General features: G+C 44.8%; 2 protein-coding genes across 3 annotated transcripts; both read right to left on the reverse strand.

The window, feature by feature from the left end:
• Nucleotides 1-41: 41 nt before the first annotated feature.
• Nucleotides 42-6,163, reverse strand: LOC133915240 (probable GTP-binding protein OBGC2). Of its 2 annotated transcripts, XM_062358319.1 has the most exons (9): nt 5,449-6,163; nt 5,272-5,363; nt 4,522-4,605; nt 2,730-2,807; nt 1,821-2,021; nt 1,595-1,702; nt 1,024-1,098; nt 684-883; nt 42-528 (listed from the first exon to the last, which is right to left on the reverse strand). In XM_062358319.1, the coding sequence occupies exons 1-9, from the start codon at nt 6,146-6,148 to the stop codon at nt 444-446; spliced, it is 1,623 nt and encodes a 540-aa protein (XP_062214303.1). In that variant the 5' UTR covers nt 6,149-6,163; the 3' UTR covers nt 42-443. The 2 variants fall into 2 exon arrangements, with proteins under 2 accessions (XP_062214303.1, XP_062214304.1); XM_062358320.1 differs by lacking the exon at nt 2,730-2,807.
• Nucleotides 6,164-6,937: 774 nt separating this feature from the next.
• On the reverse strand, nt 6,938-9,114 carry LOC133915243 (protein RTE1-HOMOLOG-like). The gene is made up of 3 exons (XM_062358322.1): nt 8,858-9,114; nt 7,638-7,918; nt 6,938-7,505 (listed from the first exon to the last, which is right to left on the reverse strand). Exons 2-3 carry the CDS (start codon nt 7,869-7,871, stop codon nt 7,125-7,127), a joined length of 615 nt encoding a protein of 204 aa, XP_062214306.1. The 5' UTR covers nt 7,872-7,918; nt 8,858-9,114; the 3' UTR covers nt 6,938-7,124.
• Between the last annotated feature and the right edge of the window lie 2,356 nt (nt 9,115-11,470).

Consider the following 11,470-nt stretch of genomic DNA (forward strand, 5'->3'; position numbering starts at 1 on the left):
GCCATTGTGGCTATGGCATCTTGTTATGGAGAGACCGAGAATAAATTCTTGTATCAGTTTCATATAAAAATGAGAGTTAATATAGGTTTTTTTTCAAAAAAGAGATTGGATATGCTAACTGATCACCGATACGTCCATTAACAATCACTACATCTCACACTAGCCTTCTATTCACATAGGTTGTATTGTCATCTACAAACGGTTGTAGTGGAGATGGAGCATCACCACGATATCGCAGAAATTCTATCTGAAAAACCCGCGTTCCAAACGGGGCCTTCAAAACCGACACCCTCCATGGCAGACTCCAACATTGGCGGCTTCATCCTTCAGGAATTGCCAGGGCTGGTACAACAAACCATGGACCTTTCTGCCGTCAGAAATTCTTCAGCATCCAGTTCACTAACTTTCTGCTACAGGACTGTGGTATTAACACGACTTCCTGTTCACGGTTCTGGCAATTTGTGATCAAAGCATTTTCTCAGGGCTGCTCTGATCTCCTTCAGCATCTCGTCGATCCCAATATGCCTTCTGCAGAACAAAGGCAATGAGGTCAAACGGAATGAAATGATGTTGAGTTCAAGGCAGAGCTTTATTTTAAGAAAACATCAAGCTAGAACAGTATGAATTGTTCAAACAAACACATTACAAACATGCATTTAGTTTGGTAAGGTGATGAAACATACAATACGCTTGCAGCCACAACAGCCTGAGGTCTTGGATAGTCCCCAAGCTCCTTTTCATCGCCTTCAATTTCTGCCTCCGATGATCCCTGATGTTCGCTTATGTTTCCATTTAGGTTATTTTTGCTGGCATTTCTGTCATGGCACTCTTCACAGCCAATTGAAGATATTTCAAATGCCAGTGAAGATAGCCTATCATGGGCCTACAAGGGGAAGAAAGCAATGCACAAATAGTTAAAACACCACAACAAACATGCAAAGTGGTCAGACTTTCAGAAGATTAGTTTAAAGTTTAAACGGCAAATTAGATCCTGAAGACCAAAATTTGACTCAAAATAAGTACCTTGGGAAGATCAATCTTGTTCAGAACAACAACATAAGGTCGCTCCAGATATTGGGGGTTATACATCCTTAATTCCTGTAAATAGATGCTTGTCAGATCACTGTTCAATACTGCACCATGTCTTGAGAAACAAAATATATGAAGACAAATGATTCAACTTTCTCTTTCACAAACCACAAGCCTTATATCCTCATTTGAAATTTACAATTCCTTAATAAAGCAAGTTCTATTCTAAGATCCTATATTTCTCCAAACTGGCTAGAATCCCCATGCCCGACGCTTAAGTAAACCCTTCTTTCTTTAATGTAACAGCCAAAACACTTCTTAGGCACACATTAGTTACACTCAGTACACTTTATTTCCTTAAATTCTATAAATTAAACTTCCCATATGCAAATTAGCAATAAGATTCTGCCCCTGGCAACATATAGAAAGGCTCATCGAACTACCTCACCACTGATGCTAGTTTAACAGCTTCTAGGATAGGGACTATGGACCGGATAGATAGTGAATATGATAGTACTAAAAACAAAATAGCAACTCAGGAATGATGAAAGCAATTAGGAATTACTTCTCTGACAATCTTATAATCGTTCACAGGGTCATCCGCAGCAGCATCAATAACGTGGACAATTACTCTTGTTCTCCTCAAGTGTCTCAAGAAATTGCGACCGAGACCCTGAAGTTTAATTAAACCATATGATTAATCTACAAAAAAAATGAGGGGGAGCAACATGACACTTCCAAGGAAATATTGTGTAGGAACCAAGCAAAGACCATAGAAGGAAAAACGGTACCTTGCCCAGATGAGCGCCCTCAATTAGACCTGGCAAGTCTGCCAATGTTGCTTCTGAGGAAAACTGCAACGCGCCTAAAGCAGGATCTCCACCAAGCCGGCCAAGATTTGGCATTAACGTAGTGAATGGATAATCAGCAATGTCTGGTCTTGCAAGCGTTATAACGGATAGAAGTGTTGACTTTCCAGCATTGGGAAGTCCCTGAAGACGCAAGTAAGACAATCATACCAACATGTTGACATGCCAAAGAAATAGCTCCAAAGCAAACTTCAAACATGTGTTATGAGCTTGGACTTGGCTCGTGGCCCAACTACCCCAGCCGGCCCAGGGTACTGTAGCACCGATTGGGCCTGCAGGATTACTTGCCCGTTAAGTAGATTAGGAGTTTTCAGATTGTAATAGATTACTTAGGGGTCAAGTTAACCTTGCCTCTATCAATAAAGGGCAAGCAAGTTAAGAGATATTCCTCTTTGTCTCTGTCTCTGTCTCTCCCTCTCCCTAACGCACGCTGCCGCCTTTTCTTGCACATGCCACCGCCATGGTCGCCTATGTCCTAGGGCTAGCCGACGCATCCTCCTCTCTATGCCCATAACACATACATGATCAAAGATCTGCAGCCTAAAAATTAAACAGTCTAGACTCTTGTACATGATGTATAAGCTAATTAACTAAATGAGAACCGAGCGATAGTTCAGTTGGTAGAGCCTCCAGTTGAGAGGTATCCCACCCGGGCTCGAACCTAGGTGCTTATAGGTCGTGTGAGTACCTCACTAAAGGGTTCGGTACTCCCCTCTCTTAAGACAAAGCCAAGGGGACGTCTTCTCCCCGTGATCGAGTTTTTTTTTAAATGAAGTAAATATTTTCTCGTTCCCAAAAACTCTAGATGCATGGATTGTAGAAATGTCTTACCACAAGACCAACATCTGCAACTACCCTTAGGATTAGCTCCAAGCTTACTTCCTCACCAGGCTGACCATGAATTAATACCTAAAGACAATAGAGGTAACAAAATCACAAACATGTGATAAAAATTGAGAAGAATAGCTAGAAAAATCAATTGCATGTGGTCCATCGAAATGTTTGGACATCAAAATCCATCACACCAACAATAATTAATACCAGCAATTAGCTGCAAGTGGGTCTTCACGGTGAAGCAAAATCTGGAAGGAAAAGTAGAAAGGTACAAGGCAAGACTTGTTGCAAGGAGATATAGTCAAACATATGGGATTGACTATGATGAGACATTTGCACCTATGGTGAAGATGAGCACGGTGAGGACTTTGATAGCTTGTGCAGTAAATTTTTGGTTGGCCCTTGCATCAAAGATGTCAAGAATGCCTTCTTGCACTACGATCTTCAGAAAGAGGTATACATGGAGATTCCAACTAGTTTATCGTTTCACAAAGCAGCTGGGAATGTGTGCAGATTGAAGAAGTTCTTGTACGGTCTCAAGCAGTCTCCATGAGCATGGTTCGATAGATTCAGGCGAGCACTGTGTGACTTGGGCTATAAACAGTGCAATGGAGATCATATTGTGTTCTACCGACACTCAGGACGTCGGATAACAATTTTAGCTGTATATGTGGATGCTATCATCATTACGGGTGATGATGAAGTAGAAATCAAATGCTTGAAAGAGAGTTTGAACAAGGATCTTGAGGTCAAGGACCTTGGCCAGTTCGGATACTTTCTTGGTATTGAGATTACTTGATCACCAAAAGGTATAGTTCTCTTGCAGAGGAAGTATGTCCTAGACCTACTCAGTGAGACTGGTATGCTTGGGTGTCAGCCTACATCATCACCTATTGATCCGAATAACAAGTTATGTGTTGAATTAGGTGATCCGGTGAACAAGGAGAGCTACCAAAAGCTTGTTGGGCGACTCATCTATTTATGTCATACAACGTCTGACATTTCTTATGTGGTGAGTGTTGTGAGCATGTATATGCATGATCCTAGGAGTGGACATTTGGATGTGGTATGTATAATCTTACGCTATTTGTAGGGTAGTCCTGGAAAAGGACTTTGATTCAGGAGCCATGGTCATTTGAATGTGGATGGTTATTGTGACGTTGATTGGGCTTGTTGCCTTGATGATAGGAGATTAACTTTAGACTATTGCGTCTTTGTTGTAGCAAATTTGGTGTCTTGGAGGAGTAAGGAGCAATCAGTTGTATCCCGATTAACTGCTGAAGCAGAGTATAGAGCTATGTCTCTTGTGGTGAGCGAGATATTGTGGGTAAGAAATCTTCTATCAGAATTGAATGTGCTAAGAAAAGGACCATCGAGAGTCTAGTGTGATAATAAGTTAGCTATCAATATTGCTAATAATCCAGTCAACACGACAAAACGAAGCACGTGGAGATAAATCGTTTCTTCATCAAGGAGAAGTTCGATGATGGTACTATAGAGTTGAGATATGTAAACTCGAGTGGTCAAATAGCGGATTATCTGACTAAGGGTTTAGGTGTAAATGATTGTGATTTAGCGTGTGACAAGATGGGAATGATAGATAGATATCACCCATCTTGAGGGAGAGTGTTGGGATGTGAATGTAATAGGCCCAAGAGCCCATGAATGAGTGTAAATGTATTCCATAGCATACCAAAGAGGAACAATCTAGAGAGAGAGATTTCCAGACTGACCACAGGTACAATCTCAAAGCTACCATCAAATGAAATTCCAATGTGACACAACTTACCTTGTCACTAGCATCACGCATGATGTTTGGGGATAAAGCCATGGCTTTCCTCCTCCTGTACTCAGGCACATCTATCAAGCTGATCTGCAAAAATAAGGTACAACTGTAAAGCCATAATAATATTATCCGGCATGTGTATCATATAAAATAGAAAGGGTAATCAATTAATCATAGAGAACAATACAAAAAGTTCACCGTATGGAGATGCATCAAAGGAGCAATTTAAAAAGCTAAGCAGCTATATGGGCTTTAGATCCTTTACACTACTCAGTATGCAAAGAAATCAGCATGGTTGCCATTGCTTCAGTTAGCTGCACTAACAGAAATCAAACACACCTAAAGTCGTATGCAAGTCTGTCACCCATTTATAGCACAAATTTACCAGGCAAAAGTCAAGTTATGGATCTATGCTAGAGCACTCAGCTAGCATTTTGTCTATCACACTAGGCTGCACTTGCATACACTTTCAATGAGTTGAAATTGTACAACTGCATCTCAAAGTTGAAATGGAATGGTACAATTTTTATCACGCACTTTACACATCTGACATTTGTGCTCAAAGTAACATTGGAAAATCTGGACATTGTGGTGAAATGCTAGTTACGCTTCATAGCATTTGGGCCGTTGAAAAGAAATAAACTTTAGTATGTTTCATCAAATTTGGTCTCCATATGCATTTGGGGCTAGCAATTCTAACTTCCTCTTGCACCAGCGTGACACAGAAGTCGATAAGTAGAAGTAACAACTCACCCCGCCCTGCCCCCCTCTAGCAACGAGCACTTCATCACCGGGATGAGCCAAATCAGCAAGAACAGTCCCCTTCTTGCGTTTCACAACAGTTCCTGCAATTCGATGCGCAGGCATTGATTAAAGACCTCTCCTCACATAGCAAAAATGCTCGATATTGGCATCATCGAATCCACAAACCTACAGGCACGGGTATCCTGAGCGTCTCCCCGACGAACCCGCTGTGCATCCGCGAGCTCAGTGTGCCGCCGGCGGCGCCCACGTTGCCTCCTCTCTTGGCGCAGTACCTTGCCTTCTCGTGGAACCGCAGCAGCGTCTCCTCCGCCTCGTCAGCGTACACCACGATGTCGCCGCCGTGCCCACCCATCGGCAGCGCCACCGACCCGTCGTAGTTCCGCTTGTACGACACCTTCTTGCTCTTCTTCTTGTCCTTGTTGAATCTGCCGCGGGGCTTGGCGGCGTCAGCGGAGGGCGCGGGCGGCATGGCGAGGACGGCGCCGTGCCCGCCGTCGCCCGCGCGGACGGTGACCACGGCGTGGTCGAAGTACTTGTGGGCCTCCTTCTTCAGCGACTGCGGCGGTGGCGGGGCGCCAGCGGTCGGGCCGGGCTCCTTCACCCTGGCCACCCGGCACGTGACCGCGAAGGGCGTGTGCTTCCTTACAAGGCCGAGGAGGGGAAGGAGGCAAGAGCCATCTGAGAAGGCATGGCGGCGGTGGGTGGTCGAGCGGAGAGGGTGCGCGGGGAGGCGGGGATGGAGGAGAAGCGCCATGGTGATGCCGCGGCGTGGCTGCAGTGGCGGGGGGTGGAGATAACCGATAAGCCAAGCTGCGGCGCAGCGCCGCCGCTGGATTGCTGGGAGGAACCCATCGTGGCCGTCCATTGATTACAGTGGGCGAGTGAGAGTGTGAGACCCTGTGGATGGTCTGATCTGAAAGGTGAGATTTTTCCTAATTTCTGTGGCATTGGAACTTTCGTAAATCTCGTGTTCCAAACCAGAACTGGAACCGTTTGAATTTGTCGCTTTGAATTTATATAAATCTTGTGTTCCAAACAAGAACCAGAACCAAGCTGTGTGAACCCTTTGAATCTGTCGCATTATCCAAGGACGCTGCATGGTTCAACGGTTCCGGTACATCTGAATACCGTCAAGAACATGAGAATTGAGAATTAAGCTACAAATTCAAAGGGTTCACACAGCTTCCCGCAAAAATCATGCAGGATCCTACATTCCGAGTTGGATGTACAACTCAAAACATGATAAGATGCTGGGAATTTCATTCTTTGGTCCTACTTACCAGACCGTACTGGTCGTGTGAACTTTCATCTTCTAGCAATATGTATGATCTGTACATGTGAGATCCAACCATGCTTGGTGCTGAAAAATCATCTCCTAACTCATCGAAGTAACTCACGTTGTAGGGCGACGATGAGACACCCAATGGAGTATATGATAAGTGAGGTTCTCCGTAACTAATGCAAAGAACAATATTAGTTACAGGTTACCAAGTAAATGCAGTAAATGCAGTTTGATACGTGCCAACTGAAGCTCTGTATGGAACAGCAGATGGTTTTTTTCTTGATTCAAATTATGCGTTCCAAACATGGCCCAAATATGGACTAGAGTATGGACTTATGGCTGCGGCATTTTCATTCAACAGCACAATGGAAGCGTACAAACAACCAGTCTTCCATTCTGAGCATATACACCTAAATGTAACTGATAACTGGTTCATCAAGCCACACAATTCATCCGGCTCCATAGATGCATCCGGTCAAGAATCAATCGCACAGGAAAGTACCAACAATTAAAAGTGCGCACTATTGGACACCAAACACAAGTCTTGTCTACTCTATAATCACAACTCTATGAGGCTTTTGATGCAGTAGGTGCCCACAAGGAACCAGCCAGTCATCGCCGCGGCGAAAGCAAGCAGCCCGATCAGGAAGGTCGTGCCGCCAAGGAGTGTACCGATGGAGAGCACAACTGCGAACGGCAGGAAAGTCTTCACCACAGATGCCGTGCTCACCCAGCGGCCTCGTAAAAACATTACAGCAGCTAGGCTGACCACATTCCATTTGTCATGGCCGGAGTAAAACAGCCGGTTCAGATTGTTGGCGACGAAGGAGTGACAGTTGCAGGTGAACAGGTTGTAGTTCCTGTCCTGAAACTCCCGCGTGCCTTTCTTCAGCGCATCATCCCAAGTGGCCTCCCCATCAGGTTCAAGAAGCTTATAGCACTGCAGGTTACAAAGATCAGTGTTTGGTGGTTTATACTACTACACTAGCATGATTTTGAATATTCGTCATTTCAATGTTACATGCAGAGGAGTAACTGTGACAAGTCATAAAAAGTAAAATATAGTACGAACCTCATCACCATTTACTTGAATATAGCGTGCAACAGCTCCAAAGGCAAAATTGTCAACTGATACAAAATTCGGACCAGCGAAGTCCAAAATCACACCATCTTCTCTGCAGATACCAATGTGGCCGATAAAGGGCACCAACCATGAGATGAAGGGTATTGGAGTCCATACTATACAACAAGGAAAGCGGGCTCTTCTTGGGTCGATTTGACCAAGCTGGCTTCTGTCAGTTTCCATCAGATCACTATTAGTTTGAGCTGTTGGTCGAGAAGCGTAGGCAATTTCTGCAAAGGAAAGGTGATGAAAAAGAAAAATGAACATTCGAAAGAACAAGTGGGCATGCATGTGGTCAGGTAACACAAGCAAAATGCACACAAATGCATGATGGAACTTCACTAGTTAATGGTAGCTCATTACCAGAACACATGACACTGAAATATGTAACGCTTAGACATACAGATTTCAAAGGTAGGCTCAGAACAACTTAAATCCACTAGCAGATTGTAGGCTCAAAACAAAACAGACCAGGCGCATATTCTACTCTTCAGGAACAAGATCTTACCTCAAACGAACCATTGAACAGATAGCATCTTTATAGGCAGTGGATACCAATCGATAATTTAGAAATTGAAGGTGAATAATTCATATGTTGAAACAATAACATACATCGTCAACGCAGCAAGTCAGAATAATTGCAGTAAATCTAATGGACACCGAGGTCACAGCAGGGTTAACAAAATAGTTTCACTTTATAGAACTTTGTAAAAAAATCATGGAGAAATTAATAAAACTCTAAATAAAGTGAAACTAATTTTCAAGATCATTTTAAGATACGCGCTACATAAAAAAATATATGTTTGCATGTTAAGCTTTTTTTTAACATGATGGGTCAAATCATCGTATTCATACAATCCATTTCAGTATTTTTCTTTTTTTCAAACTATGATGCAAACAACATTATTTTTGAAAAAAAAATCACATAAGATCTTAAAATTGTCTATGGTATTTTTAGAAATTAAAAAATATATTTTCTTTTCTTGAATTCCAATTCAAAAATCGTTTTATTTCTAAATTCTGTGCGGACTGAATTAGTCGATATTTGCGAATGGTTTTCAACGATTTTTCAGACCCTGGTCACAGGCACAACTTGAACAAAAGATCAAAGGGGGCGGCGCTGCCGCGCCACGGAGGCCGACCAGGTGAAGCAGAGCAGGAATTCGCACCTCGTCGACCGACCGTCGCCGGCGCTGAGGAGGTAATCTTCGGACGAGAGGAAACGACCGGATCTGGAGGCCGTCGGCGTCTTACTTTGACCTCGCCCGGACCGTCCGTCGCCCGCGGCACCTCACCGTCCCTCGTCGGCTTGTCGCCCCTCGCTCGCCGGCGGCTCTCGGTGGCCTCGGAGTCGCGATGGGGATTGGGACCCACCAGACCGGGGAGTTGGGGCTCGGGCTCGAGTGGGGGAATGGGGTGATGGACTCAGATTTTCCGATTGAGCCGGGCCTTGAGCTGTTACTCTGTAGTCCGTAGATGGGCCAAGTTTGAGGACTGGGCTCTGAGTCGCGGATGTGCAAGGTCCTGAATAAATCGGTCCAGAGTAACACAGTACGATTACCCTAGGAATTTCCCTTTGCAAATTGGCCCTTCCCACCCCGGTGAAGTGAGAGGTAAACAGTATTATATGAGACGGCAGCAATACAATAGTGAAGGAGGTACTGTAGTAAATTACTGTTTACTAAATCACTGTAGTATAAAATTATATCCATCCATCTCAGATCCAACGGCTCACGGTCTGACTTCACCCTAAGTCAAAGGATGTATTTCCTTCCCAAGTATACCAGATTCCTTACCAGCAAAGAAAGGAAACCTGCACACGTCATGTGACGTCCAGGCGCGCACCCCCGATTGACTCACCATTGTTAGACTCACCCGCCTGCCGCGCCGACCTCTCCTCTCCTCGACACTAGAAGATAATGGCAGACGGTCGATCAACAGATGTGCCGAGGTTTCTATAATGTGAGCTCGCCGCGATGGGAGGCGCGTCGTCTGCAATGGGAGATGGAGAGTTAGGGAGGGTGACGACCACGAGAGAAGGGGATCATGGGGGAGAGGGAGCATCGACAATTCACTCGTGTTTGGCCTGGGCTTTTGGATTTAGGCTTCCGTGACCTCTTCCCTTTATAAGTGACTGATATGCTCCTAAGTGTAATTAGATGGAACTACTAACGGAGCTTTGGGATACGTGCATCTCTGTTTTCGGTAAGTATAGAAGCACTTCTCGGCGCATAAACTTGTGTCCATAATGGCCAACAGCCCGTGGGTCAAGATTGACACCAACCGGCCTTTTTGAATCAATGCCCAACAGGCCTGTTGTGATGTCAAATGCATGCCTTCTGTGCCTTTTTTTTTTTCCTTCTTCTGGCGAGACCAATTAGGCCTGACAAGTGGCAAATTTATTGGGCCGGGCAAAATACTCCCCCCTCAAATTGACTGGAGACGACTACTCCCTCCGTTTCGTAATGCTTATCTATGACCTTGAGAGTATTTATCTCAAATTGTTTGTCTATTACGGTAACCAATGATGCTTTATGGTCCATTTTCCTGCTATGTCCTTAAGTGTATGCATGTATTTATTTCAACGCTACTTGCACTCATCCTTGCATTGATTAGAGCTAGCATGGTCATCTCACTGTATTTTTTCACTCGATTTCAGTATTTCTTGGTTTGTACGTAATGGTGGGCGTGGACAAACATTGCGAAACGGAGGGAGTATAAAAAAGAATTGTATCCTGTCCAAAAAATAAAAAAAATTGTATTTTGTCCAAAAAATAAAAAAGAATTGTACAGTCTACTAAATCCAGGACATGGAAGAAATAAAAAACTAGTTGATACAGCAAAGTTAAACCCGGCACCAGCAAAATCAGCAGCCCAAAAGCCATGAGCAACCAGAAAGAATTCAGCAGCTCGTGATATTCACATGGAACGCAGATGAGATATGTACGGATAATCTCCTTTGATACATGGAAATTTCACACGAAACAATTCCTTTCGTACGTAATTCAAAAAATTGCGAACGCGAAATTCCCAGTCCCGGAAATGCACGGTGCCTGTTAGTGACCTACTGACCTACACTCGGAGGGCACTGGCCGCCGACGTTGTTCCCGTAGGTGCAGTTGGACGGCTGAGCCGAAGATTCCGTGCCGGCGAACTCCGCCGCGACGACGTGATCCAGCGCCACGTCAGAGCCTCCCACGCTCACCAGCGTTCGCGCCGCCGCGCCGCTGCCGCCGGAGGCAAGGAAGACGAGCACAAGAACCGCCGCTGCGAACGCCGGAGATCTCATGGCCGACAATGCCGATCGGTTCCTCGCGAAAAATCGGCGGCAACGACCGCAGCTCACCGTATGGCTCGACAAAACTGCCTAGCAATGCTGCGTTCAGTGTTCTTGCATGCTCTCCTCGACGAACTACGCATTCTTGTGAGCTGTGTTGTGTGTAGGTGTATAAATACACACAGACGGCTAAGTGAGGGAGACGTCTTGCACTGTGATTTGACCCTGGAGTGCTTGTCTTCCCCGAGGAGAAAAACTGGCATTGGATTTGGAATGTAGGTTTCGTTCCACCGTATGTGACTGACTGCCCTCAGGTTCATACTTTCAGTCTGCGTGCAGCGGCCACTTTCTTCAGCCAGGGAAGCAACAAGGATGGGAGATGCATTCTAACTCCTTTATGTACGTGTCAATCTGAGAAACTCTCTCTCTCTCTCTCTCTCTCTCTCACACACACACACACACACACCTCACTCATTCTCTCTCATCGTTGTGCACATGCTTGACT

This window comes from Phragmites australis, chromosome 4, assembly GCF_958298935.1.
Source record: "Phragmites australis chromosome 4, lpPhrAust1.1, whole genome shotgun sequence".
In the NCBI taxonomy this organism is placed as follows: Eukaryota; Viridiplantae; Streptophyta; class Magnoliopsida; order Poales; family Poaceae; genus Phragmites; species Phragmites australis.

What these genes read in the sequence shown, in the direction of transcription:
- LOC133915240 (XM_062358319.1), bottom strand. Translation starts at nt 6,148, where the DNA reads ATGGACGGCCACGATGGGTTCCTCCCAGCAATCCAGCGGCGGCGCTGC. An exon ending in CTAGAGGGGGGCAGGGCGGG is followed by an intron (nt 4,606 to 5,271) that starts GTGAGTTGTTAC and finishes TTATTTTTGCAG; the next exon opens with ATCAGCTTGATAGATGTGCC. An exon ending in AGGGCGCTCATCTGGGCAAG is followed by an intron (nt 1,703 to 1,820) that starts GTACCGTTTTTC and finishes ATTAAACTTCAG; the next exon opens with GGTCTCGGTCGCAATTTCTT.
- LOC133915243 (XM_062358322.1), bottom strand. Translation starts at nt 7,871, where the DNA reads ATGGAAACTGACAGAAGCCAGCTTGGTCAAATCGACCCAAGAAGAGCC. An exon ending in TTCAAGTAAATGGTGATGAG is followed by an intron (nt 7,506 to 7,637) that starts GTTCGTACTATA and finishes TGTAACCTGCAG; the next exon opens with TGCTATAAGCTTCTTGAACC.